This window comes from Culex quinquefasciatus, chromosome 3, assembly GCF_015732765.1.
Source record: "Culex quinquefasciatus strain JHB chromosome 3, VPISU_Cqui_1.0_pri_paternal, whole genome shotgun sequence".
NCBI classification, from domain to species: Eukaryota; Metazoa; Arthropoda; class Insecta; order Diptera; family Culicidae; genus Culex; species Culex quinquefasciatus.
The window spans coordinates 129,508,309-129,534,188 of NC_051863.1; the positions used below are offsets into that span (position 1 = coordinate 129,508,309).

At 38.5% G+C, this 25,880-nt stretch overlaps 1 protein-coding gene across 4 annotated transcripts in view; it reads right to left on the reverse strand.

Annotated features, from left to right (window-relative positions):
* Positions 1-2,462: 2,462 nt before the first annotated feature.
* LOC6047368 (monocarboxylate transporter 14) overlaps positions 2,463-25,880 on the reverse strand; it is a 35,720-nt gene continuing 12,302 nt past the window's right edge. For 2 of the 4 annotated variants that reach the window (XM_038259558.1, XM_038259560.1), the window contains exons 2-6: positions 7,762-10,840; positions 7,529-7,564; positions 3,971-4,080; positions 3,720-3,901; positions 2,463-3,647 (exon numbers count right to left, since the gene is read on the reverse strand). In XM_038259558.1, coding sequence (XP_038115486.1) covers positions 3,265-3,647; positions 3,720-3,901; positions 3,971-4,080; positions 7,529-7,564; positions 7,762-9,555 — 2,505 coding nt within the window. In that variant the 5' untranslated portion in view covers positions 9,556-10,840 and the 3' untranslated portion in view covers positions 2,463-3,264. Of the gene's footprint in view, positions 3,648-3,719; positions 3,902-3,970; positions 4,081-7,528; positions 7,565-7,761; positions 10,841-13,760; positions 14,153-25,880 lie in introns of those variants that run through there. The other 2 variants (XM_038259559.1, XM_038259561.1) reach the window with 2 other exon arrangements.

Genomic DNA, 25,880 nt, shown 5'->3' on the forward strand with positions numbered 1-25,880 from the left:
GGACTTGATTCGAGCGGCAGTATAATACTAGGCCAATAACATTTTAAGTTATTTCTAACAGGATTTGTTATCCGTCGTTATGATTTTTTGTTATTGGATTGTTATTGTAATAACAGACTAATCACATTTTTAGTTATTCTGCGAACAAATCTTTGCTATTATTTTTTTCTTATTTTAACAACTAATCCTATCATCCTAATAAGAGTTGGAGTTATTCTTTTATAACAAAAAAAATGTTATTCCCAAGTTCTGGATTTTTGCCTTTCTTACTAAAGAAAGGTATAGGTTTTACTTTATGGCTGGACATCATTTTCATGTTCGTAAATATGACGATTCAGCATAAATTTAAATCGGAAAAATCGCTAAAAAATCACACTGCATCGATTTTTGACACTCTATCCATTCATCTTGACAGAACTCGTCTATCTCCAACACTCGAATTTTGAGAAAATAAATTCCGTGGAGATCGAGTGATGTTCGTGTGTGGTAAAATTTTGCTAAATTTTGTGTCGTGTCGTTCTCAGCTCCCCTGAATCCGATTTTGATTCTTCTGAATGCAGATGAAAGCTAGTGTGCTGAACCTGGGCGAGTTGCCACTCAAATTTCGAAATATCCATCTGTTTTCGGATGTGGACAGACTTTTCAAAAAAATACACAGTTTTCAAATGAAAATATGGTCCAATTTTTTCATTTTCATATCTTTTATTTGTATAAAAAATGCATTTTTCTAGCTGTACAACCTCCCAAATTTTCATCAAGATTCATAATTTGGTTCTGGAGTTAGAGCCGTTTGATTAACCTACCATAAGAAGAAAAAATCCCTAAAAAAAGCCAAAAGCCCACCTGATGACCTTCGCCAACATTTTTCGTTTCTAATTTTATACGAAATTTCTTTCTACATTCATAGTACAGACCATGAGTGAGCATCTGAAACAAATTTGACATCTATCGGCAACCCCGATCAATTTTTAGAACGACTTACTTTTTGCCTTTCTTACTAAAGAAAGGGCTTTATGACTGGACATCATTTTCATGTTCGTAAATATGACGACTCAGCATTAATTTTTATCGGAAAAATCGCTAAAAAATCACACTGCATCGATTGTTGACGCTTCGTCGCCAAGTCGTCAAGTTGAGCTTCAAATACTGGCGCCAGAATGCTGGCGCATATATTTTGTGGCTCGAGATATACTCGTTTGTAGTAGCTTGTCTACTGATGTTTTCTACAACATGCAAGATATCGTAGCTTTTCGGTTTCTTTTGCCCTGTCCGTTTTTGCATAACTGTCCAATGTTTTGTGACATAGGACATTCATCCGGCTACAAACAATGTGTTTCCCGTTTGCTCCTAAAATCGCCTTTAAGTAGGCTTCATTTTGTCGTGATTTCGTAAGTTTCGTTTTGGATCAAAAATTAGTCAAAAATTAGAGTTCATTGGATTCCAATAGGAGCTTTCTAAGTTTTTCATTGTTTATATCGTTTTCAAAGTTTTCAATGCTCGCGACGCCAGTGGCTATCTATCTAAGGTATCGCGATTGAGTGTGTAGTGGTGTGGTTGTAAAAATAGCTATCTCTGAATCTCTCACTTTCGTAGATGCTGAATGGCAAGCTTCCCTGCACTGTGCGGCACACGCGGTTCACTTGTACCTCGGTTTTGCTCTGCGCCTGCTTTGTTCGGTTTATGGGCTCGTACCAAAACTAGAATACCAAAGACGCGGTGTGCGTCGTCACTGGCGCATGGGAAGCATGCTTTGCTCGTTTTTGTCATAAACGCTTGTTTGATTAAGAATTTGTACGATTAAAAATAATCTTTTGGTGAAAATTGCTTTTTCAATTTCATTTGGAAAACACATCATTAATAATAACTTGCTTTCATCATATGATTGTTGTGTGACTTTATAAATAAACAAAGTCGATGTTATGAATTGAAAAAAGTTATATTCTTTAGTAAGAAAGGCTCTATCTCACTCCAGGTGGGATTAAATCGTTTTTTTTTTTAAAGGTCCAATAAACCAAATTTCCCGTTTTCATTTTGGGTGTTTTTGAAACCGCCTTAAGTCAGGGTTATTTAAAAACACCGAAAAAGCAAAAACTGGTAATTTGGTTTATTGGCCCTTTTTTTTAAAAAAAAACACCAGAGTTGTTTTGGCTTTCAACCAATATCTGACCACATTGTGTTATGATAACATAAACTGTAATTAAACTTTTATTCAAACATGGATTTTTCAAGAAGATTCCATAACATTCTACATCAAACGGTCGTTAAGCACCATGCGTCTCCACAAAAGCTTGTTTTCGTCTAATTTTTTACTGGAGATGCATGTTTCTTTAAGTTCGATTAATGTACCGATATCGCTCAACTATATCAATATCCTGCTGGTCAGACGTGAGATTTCTCGAAAATCCACTTTTTTAACACGATTTTTAAAGGGAAAGTTTCGAAGAAAACATCAGATGTCACGATTTTCGAAAAATACAAACTTTTTATTTTTAAGAATACGCTTTTCAGTGAATAATTGAACACCTTCCTTTTCGTCTTCGTCTTCGCGATAAGTACAAAACATGGAGGTGAAAAATGGAGAGAAAATGTATGTGTGTGTGTGAACTATTAAGTGAACTTCATTTCTTTCTATTCCTAACCGGGCTACCTTACACGCTAGTAGAACAAATTTTATCACTTTAATCTTCAGCACTACGCGCTCACCGTCCAGCTGGAGAATACTGCCTCGATTGGTTCCGTTTAAAATGGGAAAATGGGAGGGTGAATAACTAACGAATTAAAAGAATTGTCTAAACTGCCCTAAACATGCTAAACGTTGCCACTGCAATACTTAAGTCATAAGTACAGACTAAAATTTAGCTTATTTTTGTTTTCGTAAATTTCGCTATGAAACTCGGCTCCGAGTTAATTTTGACGGTTCCTACTTGCTAATAGAATGGAGTTTACGCGATATTCAAGGCTCTTCCAGCTAGCTTAGGTGGAGAAGTATTAAGGCATTGTTTTTTTTTTTCATTGAACCGTTATTTTGTTGTCGTCTCTGTGTGTTTGACTGAATACTTTGTTTTAAATTGCTTGAGCCGTTGCACTTTTTCAAAAAGAAATCCTGTTTTTTTGAGGTAGAACTGCGTGGATGTGTGTAAAATTCGAGAGAAAGTTTGAAACTTGCAGAAAGGACGTACTCATGTGGTTGCTGTTTAACTTAATCCTAGTATAAATTGTCATTTAAATCAGTAAGTACTGTCGACACCGTCAAAGCGTCCGGCTCTACTCCGTCACGGTAGAGCTCAGCGCTTCGCTTTCCTTCTCCTCTTCCTCTTCCTCGGGTGGATCCAGCGTTCCCACGGCCCACGCACAAACTCCCGCCAGGAAGATGAAGAACCCTGCCGCGTAGAACGAACTGTCCCAGCTTTCGCTGATGTCGTACATGAGTCCGGCCAGCGGAGGCCCCGTAAGGCTGCCAATGCCCTGCACCAGCAGACACAACCCGTACGCGACGGTAAAGTCGTCCAAACTCACCAACCGCACCAGGATAATGGGCGTAAAGGAGAACGTACTGGCGAAGGTCAACCCGAACACGACGCAAAGGATGGACATCATCACGTAACTGGACACGACCAGTGGCATCAGGGCGATCGAGAGGCCACAAACTGCGGAAGAAACAATTCAAACATTAGTATCTTCCCCTCCTGGAGACGCACGGTGCTTCAGCGAATACTTACAGCCCAGACAAACGGCGTACGTCTTGCTAACGTTGACCCAAGGTTGATCCCCGAGCCAACCCAGCCCGACCATCCCGAGCGTGTTGGTGATACCGATTATAGAGATAAGGTTGGCTCCGTCTTGTTCCGTGAAGTTGTACATCAGCATGTAGTCCGGGATGTAAAAGTAAGGGATGATGTACCTAGCAAAACAGAAAAGAAAAATTGTTCAAATTTCTACGTAGATACGAGCCCACGAGCCAACGACCTACCAGATGAACAGCAGCAGCGTCGAGATGGACATCATGCAGAACTTGAACTCGAAGAACAGCGAAAAGTCGAACATCGTCTTGAGCGCGTCGATGAAGCTCTCGTACCATGTCTGTGGGGGAAAAATTAAGAGTGAATATTAGGGAAATCGGTTGATTTTTTTGCGGAGATATCTCACCGGATCTCTAGAAAAAAAATCGAGATTTCAGGGTCTGTGCAACTAGTTAGAATTTAAAAAGGAAGCGACCAAATAAAAGGAATTGCTGATCGAAATTTTACTACCTGACTGTAAGAATTCACTTTTGAAACTGTTTTGGAATATCTAAGTGAATTCTTACTTAAGACATTCAACTCTTGATATAACTGTTTCGCAATTTTTAGGCACTGCGCTTCAAAAATTTGAACTGAATGCAAGCAGGATTAATATTAGAACTTTAGCTAACTCGCAACAACAGAAGTTACTAGCTATTACAATACAAATGATACTGATGGAGTGAATAGTATTTTACGGAAACATTCAAAACGCCTTAAACCGGGCTAAAAATGTGGGAAGATCTTAAAAATTAATCTCGAGATGATAGTGGAAAGGGGATCAAGGCACTCCTAACATTTTGAAAATGCCATTTTTGAAATGTTTTTAAAAAACGCTGGGAATCACTTAAAGAATCTTTTTTTAATTGATAAATTGAAAAAGTAGAAATCGTGTAAAAACATGACAAAAAACGGAATCGGCGTTACACCTAATAATGTGACCCTATTAAACCTTGCGGTTTGTCAACGGAGCCACAAGCGTGTATTGTTCCTTTTTCCTGATTAAAGGCCGCTGCAAATATTTTTTGAAGAATATGTCTCTCGACTCTTGCCAAATTCAAAAAAAAAATAAAAAAAAATATAAAAATTGAAATTTTACACCTGCCCAGATGTGTTGCAATTTTTAGTTTTCAAAATATCAAAGTATTGGCGTACTGTTCAACGGAATTTCACAAAAAATTGTTTATCGATCTAAAATTATCAAATTATTTTCAATTCATTAGACTTCTTTTTCAACTAAAATTTTGAAGATCTTTTGAAAAGGGGGAGGGGGAGAGGGGGGGGGGGGGTCGACATAAACTTCAAAAATATTTGCAACGGCTAAAACAAAAAAAATATTTAAGGTTTTGATTAGTGTGTGTTGCACACATAAAACCGGTTGCAAAATATCCACATTGAGCAATTTTTTAAACTAAAATTTTGACATCGCCATCGTGATCCTGAGGAAATTTGCCAAAGGTTTTCCAATTTTGATCAATGTTTTTTTCAGTTCATGATATATTGAATTTTGTAATCTATGGTTTAGATTTAGATTAAAATATATCAATAACAAGATCGCGTGTCGGCTAGGGGTGGGCAAAACCGCTCTTTTTAGGAGCCGTTGATTTTCGTTTGCTAATTAAAAAGGGTCGCTCTTTTGAACGGCTCTTTCGCTCTTTTTCAAAATATGGAAAGGTTTTTTTTAAAGAATGTTGTGGTTTTAAAATCTATTTCACATTGGAAATATATAAATTATATGAAACAAATTAACTCAAAACGAGAAGATTCCCTTGAAAACCATAGTCCTTGGCGGTCTCTATGTCAACATTTCTACTCAAACCTACACGTACGAATAATTGAATGGCATCCAAACTAAAATCAAGGATTTTGGAGATATTGCTATTAATTTTAAAATTGCGTTTATTTCTGCCAAAAGTGGACTAATGCTGATAAAATATTGAAAATATTCTGTTAACTCTTTTCTCCATTCTGATTTGATCAATAAAGGCTATAACGGTGAAGTTTATTCGGGCACGAGGTAAAATCTTTAAGTTTCGTAATAATTTACAAGTTAAGCAAATTGAAATGCTCAAATTTGTGTTTAATTTACGATCAGTACAATGAAAAGTTCCTTCGTTTTCGTTTAGAAAATCATTTACTTTTGGAATTAAAAAAAGTCGAAAACTAAAAAACTATTAAGTGGTTTTCAAATATTGACATCAATGCTATTGAGAGTCTTTCAATATTGATGTGAAAGTTGCTACGGACTCCCCATTGAAATATTACGATTCAGCTCTAAAAGTGTTGGAAAATACCCCCGATACGATACGATACGATTTTTTCCTAAAGTACTTGAAAAAGTACACCAAGGGACAATGTTGGGATAATGTTTTTTATCAGCATAGAAATATTTCAAATATTGTTTTTTCAATTCTCAAAAACAAGTTCAACACTAGAATTTGTTGCAAATTCAATAAATTATATTTACAACACGTTTAAAAGTTATTCAATCTTTAAAAAAACCGGAGTTTAAAAAAGAACCGCGGTTATTTTTTTGTGAGCCATGGTTTGTTCGCTCTAGTGTCGGCACTAGCTAGCATTGCCCTGCTACGGGCCAACACGCGAATTCACAAGGAATTTTTGGGTAATTCGTCACAAATACACGTTTCTTTTTCTTCTGGGCTGTTAGAACTTCAAATTGTATAATAGGATGTAACAAAAATGACTTTTTGGCGGGCATTCAGGGGTTTGTTCCGGTGGGCATACTGAGCCTAAATCCCAAATATGAGCTTGATTGGACGTAACAGGAGCTGGCGCTCCGCCCTTCAATTTTAAATGGGATTTAACCCGTAAAAAAAGATTTTTTTCAAAAATGTCACTTTTTAAGGCATTTTGGCCACCAATGCGTTTACCAAAAACATCACTGGCGTGTAGGCCAGATCCTTGCGCATCTTTTGGTATATATAACATTGAAGTTTGGAGCATCCTGGAGCTCGGTACAGACCTTCAAAGTTTGGCATATTTTCGAAAAATCGGCCCCAGCAAAATCAAATGGCGTCTCGGGCGTCGCGAGGTGCGACGCATATCTTTTTTGCCGGGGCCGATTTTTCGAAAAAATGCCAAACTTTGAAGGTCTGTACCGAGCTCCAGGATGCTCCAAACTTCAATGTTATATATACCAAAAGATGCGCAAGGATCTGGCCTACACGCCAGTGATGTTTTTGGTAAACGCATTGGTGGCCAAAATGCCTTAAAAAGTGACATTTTTGAAAAAAATCTTTTTTTACGGGTTAAATCCCATTTAAAATTGAAGGGCGGAGCGCCAGCTCCTGTTACGTCCAATCAAGCTCATATTTGGGATTTAAGCTCAGTATGCCCACCTGAACAAACCCCTGAATGCCCGCCAAAAAGTCATTTTTGTTACACTCTATTGTATAACTCATCAAAAAGACCTGATCGTATGATCGTTCTTTTTAATTGCTGCTCGATGCATGAGATGATTGGTAAGAATATTGTAACTCAAACTGCATGCACAAAATAATATGTAACATATTCTAATTTGGGATTTAAATTATAAATCTGAGATAAAGTAAGTGATATTGGAAATGTAAATCATAAACGATTGCCAATAGGAACTAATCAATTGCTTTTGCGTGAAAGAATTTGAAAAACAACAAAAAATGTAACTTGCTTTTTGCATTCCATAAAAAAAACTCGCCTGCAAAAGCATCCACTAAACGATTTCCCTTTTTGTCTTACGCAAAACTTACTCTTAACAGATACGTGTACGAAGGCACAATGAAAATCTGTTTCGTGAAAAGTAGATTAATTTCGGTTCGCATATATAGTAAGTGTATGGCGTATGCGTGCCTAGTAACTACAAACGAAATGGATCGCTTCTACTTCCGCTACTTCCCCACCAAAATGGAGCGTTCCCCCCGTGATACTAGCATGAAATGGCGTGCTTGAACTGAGTTGATTCAAAAGCAGAACCCAAGCTTACCTCCTCCTTTTCCCGCGCGATCGTCGTCATCGAGTTGCGGTAGATGTTCGGACAGGACGACGCCTTCAGCCGGTAACGGTGGGTGTTGAGCAGCGCGCCGCGATAATGGATCGAGTTCTTGTGGATGCGCATGTCCTTGAGGAAGTTGGAGTACCGTAGCGACTGGTTGTGGGGCTGGGCTCGCTTCAGGCCACCGTTTTTGTGATGGTGGTGGTGGGGTTTCGGTTTCATGGTCTTCTGTTTTGGGACCACCAGCGTGACGGCAGTGTTGACGTTCGGGTTGAAGATCTCGTTCTCGTAGACAATGTCGAGCGAGGTTCCGCGGTAGGAGTGGCGCGGGTCTTCGTCTTGGGCGGCGAGTGCCGTCTCGTCGAGGGACCAGGTGCTGCCGCCACCACGGGACTGGAGTTCGCGCTGGCGTTGACAGCTGAGGTAGCCCTCGTCCAGTGAGGCTACGCTGAGCGTTTTGAGAGATGGTGAGAAGCCGAGGCTGCAGTCGTCGTCTTGATAGCCGGTGCTGGAGATCTTTTCGTACGAGTTTAGCGTTTCCGAGCTGGCTAGCTTGGCGTGTTCGACTGGGGCCTCTTCCTCGAGCTTCTTGAAGGCTTCTTTGGCGAGGATCGCCTGGCGGAGTGATCGACGACTGCCGCCACCTTGGGGTAGCGGGCGGAGCAGTTCGTTCTCGTGCTTCATGAAGGTCGGTAGTGTGAGTTCGCTCTGGTACTTTTTGCAAATGACGGGGTCATCCGCGGGGATGACCTGGTTCGCTTCGGTGTTGACATTCGTTACGAGCGTGTCTAAGAGATGTTCTTTGGCGACACCGACTTCGATGAGCTTCTTGATTTCATCCAGGCAGACGCTCGAGTTCGAGAAGGTCAGCATACTTTGGGAGCGACTTTCGAGCTTGCTTTCCTCGATCATCCAGTCGGGATCGCGCATGAGGGCGCCCATTACGACGATGTTGAAGAGGGTTCCGGCGAGGATCAGTGTGGTTCCTCGCCAGCCAAAGTTGTCCAGCAGCCATTGGGTAAGGGGAGCGTACAGGAAGGTACCGATACCGGTACCGGAGGCTCCGATGCCGGTGGCGAAGGTACGCTTCTTGTCGAACCAAAACGCGATCGAAACCACTACTGTGACGTAACCGACACCGAGTCCCAGCCCGGATAGAATACCGAACGAAAAGAACAGCTGTTCGACGGACGTACAGTACGAAGAAATAACGAAGCCGATCGTGGCGACCGTTCCACCGATGATGGTCATCTTACGACACCCGTACCGATCAACCAGGTTGGACATGATCGGACCCATCAGCAGCGGTACCGCAATAAATAGTGAGCCAATCCAAGCCGTTTTCGACTTGGACTCCCCGAAGTACGCCACCAGTTCGGTGTAGATCAACCCGAACGAGAACGACACACCGTCCATGATTAGCGAGACCATTAGAGAGGCAAACACCACCACCCAGCCATAGCCACCGTCTGGAATCTTCGGCTTCGGCTTCTTGACCGGCTCATGGTACGACGATAAGATTGAGTCCGGCTCGGACAGCTCCGAATAGAGACGACGCTTTTTCCGGTTCGGGTCGGCCACCGTCAACTGGGACATTACCCGGCAGTGATCATCACCATCGTCATCCGACAAGTTGCAGAACGTCACCTCGTTCGAGTTGAGCAGCGAGGTCTTGATCGCCTCCAGCTGCTCCTTGCCGAAGCGCGGATTGTTATTGTTCTGGGCATCGGCGCCAACCAAGTAGCTCTTGTTGCTCAGGTCGGTAATTTGTATCTCGACCACCATTTTCAACAGCCAGAAAGTTGTCAATCATACACACTCTTCCTAGAGCTTCGCCGCGTCGGCGCGACCTTCAGTGACGGTGTCCAAACAAAAAATCAGATCTCTAATTATAGTCCACGTGCGCGAAGCGCTCACACGTGATCAAAGCAGGTCACGTTCAACAACAAAAGAAATGCACAGCCGCCCTAGACCTCGCAAGCAAAAGCAGTATCGAGGCGGGTTTGAAAAAGTTCTCAACGATCGCGATCTTCCGCGGCGACTAAGATCGGCGTCCGGATCGGGCGTCCTGCGCACCGTCGTCCGGGATTTGTCGCTGTGTTGGTCGCCTGTGTTTTGTTGGTAATTGGAGCTTTTGTTTTGCTTACTGCGCAGTATTCTGATCGTCGAGGATCGTGAGATCGGTGGAGGGGTTGTTAGCCTACTGCGATCGTTGGGCTTGCGGCGCGTGGCTCTTTCGTATGGTTCGCTGCCGGGTGGTGGCGCTGTTCAGCCGTATTAACGTCGATAGCTTAACGAGCGTTGATCTGAGGCGGGGATCCTTCGGGGAGTAACGGTGACAATGGCTCACGGCGGCTGCACTAGGAAAGTCCGGCTTCCGGGTATTATACATAGGAGTCGCGATTAGCGGGTTAAACTCGGCACGCACTGGGTTTCTTCTCATTAAGCCGATTATGCGCCGGGCTGGCGTTTCCAAACAGATAACGTTGCGCAATCGGTTCCGGGCGCGCGTGCACCCCAAACAACAAGTCAATGGTTCTCCTTGAACCTGGCACACTCGCACAATAGCAGCTACACACACAGACAGACAGAGGACAGCTGGGGACAGCTTCCTCACGCGAGAGCTCACTCACTCACGCACTTTTGAACACTTTCTTCACGAGAATATTCTCTTCCACACGATCCTAGTCGTGTCAGGCTTTTCGATCTGCACAGCACAACCACATTTTCCCCGCAGAGCTTACAACACGACCGGCTAGTCTTGCACTTGTTCCAAACACCCTGAAGCTTGCAACTGAAACGTCCTTCAAGTCCTTCCGATCTTTCGATTTCTACTACTGACTACCGAGAGAAAGGTATCACGGCGCAACGCCAAGACCGGACAACGCGCACCACAACAGATGACGTGCGCTAAGCGTTATTTTTAAGATCGGATCGGTGGATCACCAAACGACGACGACGGCACTCAGCTGTTCCTCTCCTCTAACGACCGGTTCGTACTGACGCAGTCTGCTTCGGTGGGAACGCCCGGTGCTTTGCTGCGAAATGCCCTAAACAAGACGCCAAAATTCTGAAAATAGACGCGATCGAGGAAAGAAGAAAAATTAGTGCGACTGTGTGAGTTATGGAGTATCTCTTAATTGGATTTTCAGGAAAAATAAATATAAAATTTAATGCCTTGTGGGGCCACGTGCACGCGCGATTGAAGGTTTCCGCGCGCGCGGAAAGGTGAATGTCTGCCGGGTTGGCGGAGGTTCTGGCAAGGTAGAGCAAAGGATTTTAATTGGATCGTGTTGGCTTTTGGTTGCGGTTTGGGAGGGGTAAACAAACTTTAAAATGCCGTGAACTATTGGGGGAAATGATACTTCGTATGCTAGACACATCCTGGAGAGTTGCGGTCATTTGAAGTCAAAAGAACATGTATTTTACAAAAAAAAAAAATCCAATACGTAATAATAACGAAAATATCAAAATTTGTGTGTCCTTTGGATTTCTTTTTTCGTTTGAGCAACTCAACGGGATGGCACATCTTGTCACGTAAGGTAAACAATAACAAACACGTTTTGTTTGGTTGACAATTTTAAGCCTTGTCCCAAAATTGGGTTAAAGTTGATTGCCGGATTCCCGACTTACAATCAAAAGTGTATACAGTAGTCGGGCATTTACATTTGACAAAACGTCCTCTGAATAAATTTCCTTTGGCCAGTTGTCTCACTTGCAGGACGTGACAAAAGATTTTTAGGGATCAAAAGCTGCGCAAAATGGCGTTATTAGATCAATTTGGCTCTTTTTAGTTTTGTACCCCGTTGGTTTGAAAAAAGTAAATCTGAATAGTGACGAACTGTCACTTTTTACACGACGCACACTGGCAAAACAAACGTTCGGCAGTGAGTTTTGACAATTCTTTAGTTTGTGTCCCGATGGTTTGATAAAGTCAAACTAAAAAGTGACTAACGTTTGGTAGTGTATGTGAGCCGTGTAGCTGTCAAACTAAAAAGTGACCCCATGCGTTTGACAACAGTTGGTGTCGAACCATCGTTTTTTTACATAAAAGGTAAACCTCGTTGGATAAAAGTACAACTCGTGCGAAAAAGTCTTAATTTTGCTACACGTTTCGTAAGCTACTAATTTTCCGCAAAGATCTTAAACACTTATCACGAGTTACAGATGTATCACGAACAGCTTATAGCTTTGCACATTAAAAACAAATTATTGAGCAAAGCCAAATTTCAAAACATCATTATGCAATTTTGTTAATCAAAAAGTCATTTCGAGTCGGTAGCAATGTCAACGAATGAGGTTGTTGAACTGAGCTTTATTTGCAGAAATTTTGTTGTACAAAATGGGTACAAAATCAAAAAAGGTAAGCTATCCTAGAAAGGAAACATATAAAAAATATTTTTTGGGAAACATTAAGGTAACAAGCTAGTAAACAAGGCAATAACTTGCTATTTTCTAAGAACAACGCTATAACTCATGACGTTTTATGAAATGCAAACCAAAATGCAACAAAATGAGCAAGGTAACAGATAATCACAAGTTTTTGCCCATATCACAACCCTAAATCAAGTCGGCACTTTTTTTGTGTTGCGTGGGTGGTTTGTTCCGAGAAAAAAGTGGATTAAACTTGGTTGAATCTTATCTCCACACGAGTGTCACGTTCCACACCGATCAGAACTGGCTCAAATTGGAGAGTGCTTAGGGGAGAGTGGGGAGACTTGATCCCCGGGGACACTTGATCCCAAGCCTGTATCTCGTCAGCATGTGGGTAAAACAATTAGCTTTGTTCTAGAAAGTTGTGCGAAATTAACTAAAACTCATTGTAGAAAACAAAGAAAAAAATTAAAAAATGTTTAGATTCAGTTACACACATTTTTCTAAAACGAGCTGCAAAAAACTTCCAAGAGATTTTTTTTTCTTTGTATTGATATGTATAGAAAATACTCAAAAATTATTTAAAAAAATATTTTTTACACATGAATTGTTTGATAAACTTATCAACTCCAAAACCCTTACGCATTTGATGTTAAATTTATCGTCATACTATTTTTACAATCAATTGTTTAAAAAAGTGCGTTTAGGGAGACTTGATCCCTGCATTTTTACAGTCACTGGAATCAGCCTCAAGATTAATTAATTGAGCTGGGTTTTCATACATAGTTTCCTTTAGTATAGTTGTACATAACTTACTGCAGTTTGAACCATTTTTCAAAGTTTCGTAAACAAAAATTTGCAGCTTTTGTAAACATGCTTAATTTTGGTCTAAAAATAATATTTTAAGTTTTTAAATATTTAATATAATAAACTTGTTATATTTTGAACACAAACGTACAGGTTTTATGTGAAATTGCTGTAGCTTATAGAAAATTAAAAGTTTGGATGAATAAGAAACATTTTGCTTAAGATTTCTTCAAAATGTTGAAAGGAGGATCAAGTTACCCCTAACATTTTTAAAATGCCGGTTTAAAATATTTTTAAAACGCTTGGCATGATTCGAAGAGTTCATCTGATGAAATATCCTTATTAGCCAAACACAGATGAATGTTTAAGCTTTCAATTCATGCAAAAAGTTTATAGTTTTGTGAGAAATTGACAGAGTTATGTGCGATACAAAAAAAGGGGATCAAGTCTCCCCACTCTCCCCTACGGATTTTTGTATATTTGGAAGCCCATCGACGTCGATAACGAACTGTTGTCTGACGGAGCAGTTTTCACTTTTCGATTGATGATCTGTATACTAAATTGGAATCGAACTGTTGCCCCTCATAAGCTTTATTAAGACGCAGTATGATCCGCGTCGAATCAGGGAATGCAAAGTCGATTTTATATTTAGGTTTCGATAATCAACACGCTCTGACACGGAACTGTAAACAGTAAATTACCGGGGAACAATAAGCCTGATAACGCGGTATTACGCGGGGATTGAGGCTTCTGAGTTCGTCACAGGTCGATCGTATGAACGTCTATAGATAAATACACTTTGTACTAACCATCTCGCGTAATCACTTTTTAGATCGAACATTTTCAATATCAACTTAAACCCGACACAAAGGCAATCCCTTCACTCGATTATCACAGCCCTACATTTTCAAGCTGATCTACAGGAAGATCGCTGATGATCACTTCAAGCACGCTCCAAACAGTCACACAGTTGTCACCCGAATTACTCTCCTGACCACGTTCCGGCCAAGACTGAGCCCACTGCGGACGTTGGCGCGCCGTTTGGTCTTGAACAGTCCCATCGAACAGCCTTCAACCTGTCTGGTCTGGTATCTCTGTGTCTAGCCCGAAATTAATGTGCTTATTACGGAGAGCGCGCGCGTACTTAGACGAAAACACATCACTAAAGCCCGCCGCGAGTGTGAGTCGCCTGCGAGAGGTGGCTAGGTTCTGTTATCAACCTGCAAACACAACACTATAATAATACATCATCATTGTTCGTGTATTCTCCTCTGGTCGGGATGTAAACTATATACATACGAGAGGACATTACATGGGAATACAGGGACAAGGGGGACACGGTGGAGATCACGGGGAGCCACGTTAGGGGAGAATAAGATCCTCGTGTTAAATTTGCGAAAGTACCTTTGTCCGTATTTTTCAAAGCTACATTTTACTTCAAGCTAAGTATAATAACTGGTGAAAATTCTAGTTCAAAAATAACCCCAAACATGCTTAAAGTGATTTACAGTCGACTCTCCGGTTGTCAATATTGAAGAGACCATCGAAATAGTGTCAGTTCGTTGTACCTTGCTATGGAAGAGAATCATGGCAACGTCCAGCCAAAAAAAACACATATTTTTTTGAAGCAAGAATGTATTCCTCATATACCTTACATACTCTTGTTTTCAAAAAAAAATGTGCCCTTTAGAAATGTTAGGCTCCAAATGTTGAACATCCTTTAAAGCTTCGTTTCGCAACGAAGAATATCCATGCAAAGCAAGGGAAAGTGGAATTTTTGACAACCGGAAGTGATCTTTTAAGCAAACAGAATCCAAAGGATCATCGAGGAAGAGATTCTTCAAGCAATAGAAAACATCGAGCAATGAAGAGAATGAAGTATGCAGTTGGATGAGATGGAGCAATTTGAGAATTTCGACAACAAGAGAGTCGACTGCAGAAACTGTGGACTCTCTCGTTGCCGATATTAAAGGGACCGTCGAGAGCGGGGGTTATCAAATTATAGAACGAAAAATCAAAGCAATTTTTTGAAATTCTGACAAAATTATTGACAGCTGGAGCAATATTGATATGGAGAAGATCGACAGCTATGTTTAGGTTAAGTTATTCAACAAAATTGTCAACTTTTGTTTATTTTTAAATAGTGTCAAGCATTGTACATCTTGATTAAATTTGTGAAAATTATCCACAAATTGCTCTTTTGCACATTGTTGATCCGATCTTTGGTTGAAAGAAAGTTACATTTTTTTTAAAGTTCTGCTGAATGACCGTACATTTTCAATCGTGGATTTCTTAGAAACCATTGATCAGATTTCTTTTTAGTTAAATAGTGTCCTATTTTCTTTGAAATTTGAACAAATATTTTTGTCCCCAGATTTTTCGAGCAGACAAATTATTCTCAACGGCCTTTCTGGAATACCATTCAAAACTTCAAAAATGTATTTTCAAACATGATTAACTTTTTGTTCCTCTAAAATCTCAAAATTTAATTATAACTTTGAAACATAATTTGAATTCATAAACACTGCTGCGGATAAAATTTGTATAGCATAGCATAGCATAACGGGTCTGCACCACGCTGTAGAGGGTGCCACAATGGTCAATTCAATATTCTTAGATGCTGCGGATAAAATTTGTATAACTTAAAAAAACGGTGCACTTTATCAAAATTTTAAAAAGGATTTTTTATTTATAATTTAATTATAAATCTACCTACAATTTTTTTGTGCATTTTCGATATTTCTCAAAAAACAATATTTTTTCACAAAATCGTAACATGGTCAAAAACAAAACGTGTCCCTTTAGCTAAATTGTTGGCTCTTTTTGTCTACTAAAACATATCAAAAATTGAAAAAAATCGAAGCGGCTTAAGTTTATCAAAATCGAGGTTTTGTGATAAAAAGGTATCCAAAAAATGTTTTTTTAAGTGCAACCGAGAGTGCAACTATTTTTTGCCTTTCTTACTAAAGAAAGGTATAGGTTTTACTTTAAGGCTGGACGTCATTTCCATCTTCGTAAATATGTCGATTCAACATGAATTTAAATCCGAAAAATCGTCAAAAAATCACACTGCATCGATTGTTGACGCTTCGTCGCCAAGTCGACAAGTTGTCAAGTTGAGCTTCGAATACTGGCGCGAGAATGCTGGCGCATATATGTTTCGGCTCGACTTATACTCGTTTGTAGTACACTCAACCCCCGGTGGTTGGTCACTTTTTCGTTTGACACTTTTTTAATTTGTACCCCGTTGGTTGGTCAAAGTCAAACTAAAAAGTGACGAACTGTCACTTTTTACACGGCGCTTACGCACATTTTCAAACCAAACGTTTGATAGTGTGTGTAAATTCCGTGTAAAAGGGGTGTCAAACTAAAAAGTGACCCCGTTCGTTTGACAACAGTTGGTGTCAAACCGTCGGGGTTTCAGTGTAGCTTGTCTACCGATGTTTCCTTCAACATGTAAGATATCGTAGCTTTTCGGTTTCTTTTGCTCTGTCCGTTTTTGACATAGGACATTCATCCGGGTACAAACAATTTGTTTCCCGTGTGCTCCTAAGATCGCCTTTAAGTACGCTTCATTTTGTCGTGATTTCGTAAGTTTATTTAACAGAGTTCATTGGATTCCAATAGGAGCTTTCGAAGCTTCTAAGCTTTATATCGTTTTCAAAGTTTTCAATGTTCGCAACGCCAATGGCTATCTACCTAAGGTATTGCGATTGAGTGTGTAGTGGTGTGGTTGTAAAAATATCTATCTCTGACTCTCTCACTTTCGTAGATGCTGAATGGCAAGCTTCCCACTGTGCGGTTAACTCGGTTTTGCTTTGCGCCTGCTTTGTTCGGTGTTTGGGCTCGTACCAAAACTAGAACACCAAAACCGCGGTGTATGTCGTCACTTGCGCATTGGAAGCTAGCTATGCTAGCGTTTGTCATGAACGCTTGTTTGATTAAGAATTTGTACGATTATAAATATTCTATTGGTGAAAATTGCGTTTTCAATTTCTTTTAGAAAACACATCATTGATAATAATATCTTGCTTTCATCATAAGATTTTTTGTATCAAGTCGATGTTGTGAATTGAAAGAAATTATATTCTTTAGTAAGAAAGGCTCTATCTTACCCCTGGTGGTATTAAATCGGGTTTTTTACTGAATAGTCATAATTAATAAGAAAAAAAAACATTGCCGATGACAACAAATTGATCCGGAAATCCCTTCTCGAGGTAAAGATTTTCGAATGTTTTCATAGCACTCGCATTTCTATGGGCAGCCCCTAAATTTGTATGATGACTTGTATGTATGTATGTATGTATGTATTTGAACCCCCGTCTTGGCAGGACTTGGCCATGACCACAGTATATTTCAACTGAGACGGTTCGATTAGTAACCACCATATATCTTAAGAACCTTTGAAGCGAATACCTTTCTATGGCTAACGATTTCTTCTGAAATTGTACGGACATAGATCGGTAAAGCAGATGACTCGGGCCAGGTAATCCACGACTCCCTCGTCCAGTTCATGAGTATATGAGATGGCCCTGGGCTGTTTTTTTTTTGAGACGGTGTTAGTAGTTATATAATGGTTTGATATGTTATACCTTGTGACATAATTTCACCACTACGGATCAATTCAGTTCTAGAGCATTAACTCCGTGATGGCCGACTGGTTAGCGTCCCAAACCATCAATCAATGAGTTCGAATCCCACCTGATTCTTAAAGGTTTTTTTTGTTCATATTCAAAGTTCAATTCCTGATTCGAAATTTCAAGGAAACCGACCGGGATTTGATCCCTGAACCATCTGCATTCGAGGCAGAAGCCGCAACCATTAAGCCACGGAGCCGGTTATAAATTTGTATGGTGACTTGTATGAAGAAACTCCAACACTAAAAAACGCAAAAACGGAAGAAAAAAAATCAAATCAATCCAACCTCCCCTTTGAAATCGTTGTATGTAAACTGTTGAAGCCACGCGCCGCCATCGATGTTTGATTGTGATGATGACAATAGAGGGAAGTGGTAGTAAACGTCTGTGGTTGTGTTTCGAGCAAGTAAATTGTCGAAAATTGCATCTGATTGTCAGGTACTGACACAAATTACTCCAATCGGAGCACGGTCTGACAAAACGCTTATAATTTGAGTTAAAATTGAGTTGAAAAATTTATTTTTATCTTTTTTTTTAATTAATTTTAATTTAGGAGGATTTGTGTACATACTTATGGTTTAGACCCTGTTTTGAACAAACTTAAAATGAGTAGAAAAATGAAGAAACAATACATATAATAAATAACGACAGTTTAACCGACAACATTGAACTATTGCTGTTCTGTGTAACAACCAGTGATTGATCGCCACACTCCTGAATTGAAACTTTACTATCATTACAGACTAATAATAGCCAGTCGCAACGTATAGTGGACATTATCTGTTGGGTGGGACACCCGACTCAGCTTTTCAAACAACACTGTTTATTTGTACCAATTCTACGCGACCCAGCCTCCATCTTGACGATGATGACGAATCAATCATCATCCAGGGAACAGATAACCCGAGAGCACGGGTTCTGGCTAAAGTGGGTGATGGAGGTGATTTTAAAATGACACAAGGGGCGAAAATTCCCATAAATCAACGCTCGAGTCACGGAAATCCCGCGCTGCAGTTAGAACAGCTTAATTCGATGGTGTCAGCGGGTCTCACTACAGTTGCCAATCACTTTGACGGGTTGTGTAGTCTTCGGAGGGAGGGAGCAGGTTGTTGCGTAACGGGATTCAGTTTGCTGACTGCAAGCTACTCTTGTATACTGTGAAATACTATCAATGGTTCATAACCTCTAATTATCAGCAAGTCAATACTAACATAACCTAAAATTATAGAGAGCAAGGAATTACAAGGAGAACACCAAGCGTCTCCATTGTGGCTTGTTGCACGACTAAGTTTTTACAAAGTTTCGTGCATGATGGTAACATCTTTATTACTACAATATCATGAGTTATGTGTCCTGTAAGTAATAGTTTGTTGAACTATATGACAATTTTTCATTTCTAGGCAGTATATCGTAATAATAACAATGAATATAGTAGAATGTTTTGGGATTTAAGAATATTTCAATATTGAATGTAATTTTGTAAGTTTTTGGGTGTTTTTTTATTTATATTTGATCAATTGCATCAATTAACTTTCAAAGATATATGAAGATATATATGAAAAGACTGTGTAGATTTCAAGCGACGTGAATCATCTCATTCGCATCTCAATTGCTTCAATCAAATTGATGGAGACACTTCAATTACCAACAGCCACACTCCCTCAATGAAATGGCTGGATGGGGGTGTCACCAAACTAAATCGTTCAGAGTAAATTTGTTCTTCTTCTTTGTTCTGCCTGAAGTGGTGCGCGTCGCCAGCTGATGGCACTTTTATTGGTTGATTTTATACGGCAGAGCCTACGAGTCATTTGTACGTATTTTTTCAGGTTTTTTTCTTTAAATCGGTGCTATTTTTTGAAAAAAATTTATGAAATTATTTTATTTTATGGAATAAATTTAATTATTTTGTTGAGTCCTGAAATATTTCAGCCAAAACTTGTTTCTTCTTTTACAACCACTAGATCATTTTGTACATTTTTGAGCCCTTCTAGACAATTGTAGAGCTTGTCAAAATGAACATTTTTATTCTTGAAAAATGAATTTTGGTCAATTCTATCAAAAGTTATGGGCAAAAAACGATTAAAAAACGCTCATTTTTAAATTGAGATTAAATAAGTTAAACAAAAAAGACCCCCGAGATATTTTCAGCAAATGTACTCTAAAATGTGTACTTTTAGATGCTTCTAGGAGCGAGGTCGAACTCCACCACCTTTTCGAGTTATTCGCATTTCAAAATGGCTTCTTTTTCGTCGTATTTTGGCTATAACTTTCATTTTAAAGGTCCGATTTTTGCTCTCTTGGAAGATAAATGTGTTTTGATAAGCTCTACAAATGTCTAGAAGACACCAACTCACTACGACACAAGCCTTAGTTGATAAAATCAAAAAACTCATTTTTTCATAAACACTTCAACCTAAATTACAAAAATGGCTCTAGAAACTTCCCGTTTGAAGATAGAGCTTTGTGATCTTCAGCAAAGTTGCTCAAAATGGTGTTCTCTACAACTTTTCTGAAGACACCAAAGCGCTGTCTCGTCATCCCGTCAAAATAAAAATTCTGAACCACCCTATAATTTGGACCACCCTAATGTCCACCATACCAAAATATGCCCCTATTGACCCTGATCATTTGTCCCGAAGACACCAAAGCTCTAAATCTTAACGTGTGGCCAGTATCAATTTTGTCACGCTAGATTTCGGATTCGGACCACTGTGCAATGTCGAGATAATCGAGTGACAATTTTTTGATCAACATCCCACCACACACACAGACATTTGCTCAGAATTTGATTCTGAGTCGATAGGTATACATGAAGGTGGGTCTAGGAGGTCTAATTGAGAAGTTCATTTTTCGAGTGATTTTATAGCCTTTTCTCAGTAACGTGAGGAAGGCAAAAATGTTGATTTTAAGTAGTTTTAAGTTTAGGACGGCAATAAACTATTCAAATTTGACTAAAATGAGGTCGCAGAACTCGAATATGATGTAAAAGTATGAAAATATTTTTTTTTTCAAGATTTGATTATCCAAAGGTTCATAAAAACCTTCAAATAGCCGAAACTTCGGATCATCAATTCTGAAAATTTCATTCTTAGGTAAATTCTTGAAAATCTTGATGTTTGAATCATAAAAAACTGAGAATACAACTCGCTTTTTCACGATTATCTAGAATGAAAATAAAGGATTACATTTTGCATAAGCTTTTTAAAGAATAATATTCATTTGAATTACCATGAAATTTCACGCTCTGTTTCTTACAGAATAAATAATACGCGACTTACTACAGAAACTAAAATTTAATTGAAATGAAAATACAAGGCTATAAGTTCCAATTTCTTCGAGGTGAAATACGCTACACTCAGTGAGGACCTCAAAGTGAGACGACATTGACGTTGGTTATCATCGCAGATAATTATCAGTCAAAATTATCAAATGATTAACATTCAGATTGCCAATTTATAACACTGTTTATATGATAAGCGTGAAACATGAACAAACAATACAATAAAAAGTGTCTAAAATTACACTAACTGCGAAGTTTCACGATTGTAAAAGAATGTCGATTGCAGCAATATCAATATACCAATGCAAAATTTATTGCAATCTTCAAGTGTCCACGTGCTCAAACGTTTGCCGTGGCGTTCTGAATTGTATCAGTTGATGCCGAGTGACGTCTGTGCGGAATCCAATCTTTCTTCATTGTATCGTTAAATTTGCAATCAAACACAGACTGTGTTCACGGGTGGTACGTGGTTATCAATAACCTACTTAATGGTTACCCTGTACGGAATACAAACATCAATAAATCAGAAAGGCCACAAAGATTCGGCAGACTTGTTGATTGAATAAGGATATCCAAGAACTCTTTGTGAATTTCTGTGGGGGTGGTTTCGATAGCTACGAAACTAATTATAATTCTTTTGAGTTTTAAATTTTTCCCTTGAAGTATTACCAACATCCAGACTCTAGTCATTCCAATTAGTTCATATCAGCTGCGGACTTTGCATACAATACCTCACTGTATTTACACTACTGTAGCCTAGTACATAAGCTTTGTGCATTTATTACAGCAAAGTGCAATACTCTTGCTGCCTCGTCACATTGTCGTTGCGACGACGGTCGGTTGAACCATCCACCACGTGACTCCATCGAAGACGGTCAACCGACGCTCAGTTAATTGCTTGTTACTATATGTACAGCGTAAGTCTACTAATTGCAACAGAGAGGCTTTGGCAGAGCTCTGCTGGATATAGTTTATCTACAGTTCAAAGTAAATGATGCCGCTGGACGATTAATTGTCACAGAACAGCGGGGATTTTTTGTATGACATGCGACAATAATGCAGGTGTCCAGGATCGGGGTAAACGTGAGTAAAAAAAAAATCCAGCAAATTTGCTGTTATTTTTTGCAACGCGTAATAAGACAAAGATAACAATTATCGAGAGACTTTGACAGAGTAAGCTTGCGGAAAGGAAGATTACATGACAGGGCTGGGAAATGAATTCCTGATAAACGAGATAACGTGAGTTCGTGGTCAATGTGGAAACAAATCGCTGTCAGGAACAGATGACTTCATCAGCTGATTAAAGAGAAACATATACGGTACTTATTAAATATGTTGAATATAATATTCAGACAAAATAGTTAAGATCATTGAAAGTGAGTTGTTATTGTTAGCATTTAAAAACCTAATCGTCTATTTTTTTTCCTGTTATTCTCGAACGGCAAAACGGTAATACAATTTAATGATGGAATGCTTACATGCAAAAAATCGGTCTATTTTGGCGCATTTTTCCAAAGAAAAACACAACTCACAAACCGGCCATAACGGGCGTGGGTGTGACGAGTGCTGCTCCACAAGGTTGGCCAACGGAAATAAAACTTTAAATAGCAAACGCAAAAAGAAGACGTCGACTTGCGTGGTAATGACCCCTCCGCAGCAACAGGAGGAAAATTAATGACGGAAGTCCATCCAGACGGCGTCCCATATAAAATCCGCCCCAAACTGGACGAAACCGGCCCGATGTAGAGCAAAGTGGGAAAAACATTTTGATTGGCAGTCGAGGTCGAACTGAACAATTATGGGATGACTTCTTTTTTTTTTGCAAAAAAATAAATAAAAAAAAATGTCACCGCAATAATTGATATCACTGAGCGGTCCACCATTAATCTTTTTGAGGGTCACTTTTTGAAGGTGACATGGGTTATAAAATGTGATTAAATTGACACTGAAAGTTAAACTAATTTTAAAAGATGAAAAAAAATCGATTGATTTTCCATTGACGCCAAGTTTATGTGCCCTTTAAGAAGGCGACAGAATGGCAGGAAATGTTCGCAGCATGACGAAACGCAGAGGACCTAGTAGATATCTAGTTATACGCAAAGTCAACACATAAAATGATGTAACGGGGAAGCAGCACGAAAAAAAGATTAAATTTTCGTGTGTTCCTTTTTCCAAGGACAGAGGAGTGCTGGTCATCAACCGGGTGTGTCACCTTCAAGTGAACCACTGGTTGGGGATTATAGTGTAAAAGACACCTTCAAAAAATCGTGAAAAATAATTACATTTTTCTTAAATTTAAATGTATCATTAACATATTTTTCTTTCGTTCTGCAATATTGAATAAAGTTCATGTCATGATACAATTATTTTAAAATTATAGCATTTTATTACAATATTTATTTATTTATGGAAAAATCTATGATCCATGAACTTTGAGGGAAGCATGCATATTTGTGTCCCCAGATACACGTGCACTTTGAATTTTTCAAAAATATTTAGACTAGGCCGAATGGTTTGTCGCTCTTGCATACAACTAAAAATTGCATGCAAGAACCGAACCGCACTGATTCTCCTTACAAACTTTGGAGAAAACCCTTTGGCCTAGTCTAAATATTAAAAAGAAATCAAAGTGCACGTGTTTCTGGAGACACCAATATGCATGCTTCCCCTCGAGTTGGAACTGCGCTGAGATTTTGTTGGTCGGTGTAATTTTGTGCTTCTTTTCATTTAATATAGGTTAAAACAATCGGCAATTATTCATTTTTTTTATTATAATAGGGACAATTTCGGGAAATTCACAAAAAAAAAACAGGAAATTTATCAATTCGAAAAATGAAGTTGAAATTTTTTTGCGATCGATATTAAGATTTTTTAAATCTGTATTGATTCAAAAATGTATAACTCGGTTGAAGATTTTTTAACATATTCTGGGAATCTCTGAAAAGTTGGCATTTGATGTACCGTAAACGTATCAGAAAAAAATAGTATTTTTTTTTGCAAATCAAGTTTAAATGACAAAAATGAAATTGAAAATCATCAAAAAAAATTACCGTGTATCATTTTTTTCAGTGCAGTCCTCAATCATACCTACAACTTTGCCGAAGACACCAAATCGATCAAAAACTTCCTTCAAAAGATGCAGATTTTTGAATTTTCATATATCTTTTTTTGTATGGACGGCTACCAAATCTGTTTGGAACATTATATGGACAAACTACCATACCAAAGGCACCACAAAAGATTTAACTGGATTAAAAAACTACAAAAATTAAAAGTTTTAAAAACTAAATAACAGACCGATTTCGTAGAGAATTGCTCATAATAATTGATGTTTGAAATTATATTTTAAAAAAATCAATAACAAAACTTTTCTTGAAAATAAAAATGCGTTGTTTTATCAGCAACTGTGAACAAATCTATTCTTTAGTTTAAGTGAACTATTTAAGTAATTATTATGGAAAAAAAATTAATCAAAGTATTTTTTAAGAATCATTTTTATGTTTACGGTGGTTTTTTACATATTTTCTTAGATCATTTTTGGTAATAAATGTGTTTAAAAGTCAATTAGGTGTTTACGTTGTTTTAAGCCATATTTGTTCACAGCAAATTTGTTTACAATGAAAAGTGAGAAAAGCCCACTTTATTTTTTTATATCTATCATTAGACCCACACCATGCATCAAAACATCAAATATCGGTTAAATTTGATATAAAAATAACAGTTTTCCTATAGTGTGTGTATGTTTTTTTAAATCTTTTGATTTTGACATCATTTTTGACCCGTATATTATTATTATTTTTACCGAAATTCGTTCAAATGATACTTTACTCCGTAGTTTTCAGTTTTTTTAAATATTCAGCAGTAGTTCCGATTTTTTAAACTAATTTAGATTGTTTTATTTTTTCAGTTTTTTTGTGAGAAAAAGTATGTCAAATTGGGAATCTGAGGATTTTTATTTAATTCTCATGATTATAGAAAATAGCATAAACCAAAATTGAACATTTTCTTTTACGATAGAGCAGGGATAGAATAACCGCAAAAAAAAATATTTTCGCTAGCGAACTTTCTTCACCCGCGAAAGAGAAAGGAGGCAAATCACGCAATAGAAAATCGCTCCCAAGATTCTCCAAGAAAATCAATCTGCTGATGAATTTTTGTGAATTTTGTTGTCAGCGCCACTTAAAAATATTTTTTTTCACTTTGTTTACACACATTGCCCATCTACAAAATGTGACAGGTCATTTTTCGACGTGTGCTGTTACACTTGCAAGTGTAGTAGTGAAAAAGATGTTCCGCCGAATAATCAAGATAATAACTTTTTTAGAATTCTTCTACCGATCTTTCGTGCGCGGGAGAGGAGAGCCATGTTTCCTTCGGATTTTTTCTCTTGATAAATGTCCAATGATTTTCTTTTGATGATGATTATTCGCGCTAGAGTTTAGGAAAGTGCAGAATCAGGTACCGGAGCCAAGATAAAAAAATATTGATGGTTTTTGGAAAAATAAATTATAATCAAACAATTTGTTTCATTTGTTTGCAATTTAAAAATACTTTAGCAACGCTTAATTTCGAAAAACAACAAGAACATTTCCTACAATTTTCCTCTTTCGACTTTGTTGATCGGACTTCCAGTTGTTGAGAAACAGCGTTACAAACTTAAAATTTTATAAAAAAATGCTCTTCATAATGGTACCTAATCAGCCCTCGGATTTCAACTCGGAAACTGTTAGTTCGGTTTTCAATGTTTAAAATGAAGGTAACTTTTGAAAATAATTCTGTTCTTATCAATATTAGCAGTTTATGCAACAAGTTGCAAAATGAAGCTTATACAACGAGGTTCTCCGAGTTGGATAAATACGACGAGTGCTGAAAAAATCAAGTTTTGCATCGAGCTCCTTACAACTTTTATTTTGCAATTCCGAAAAACACATTTTGAATGAATTGAAAGTCAAATGTTCATGTATTTAGTCAATCCACCGTTAGGGGAGCTGGGGGTAAGACGGCCAGGCGGG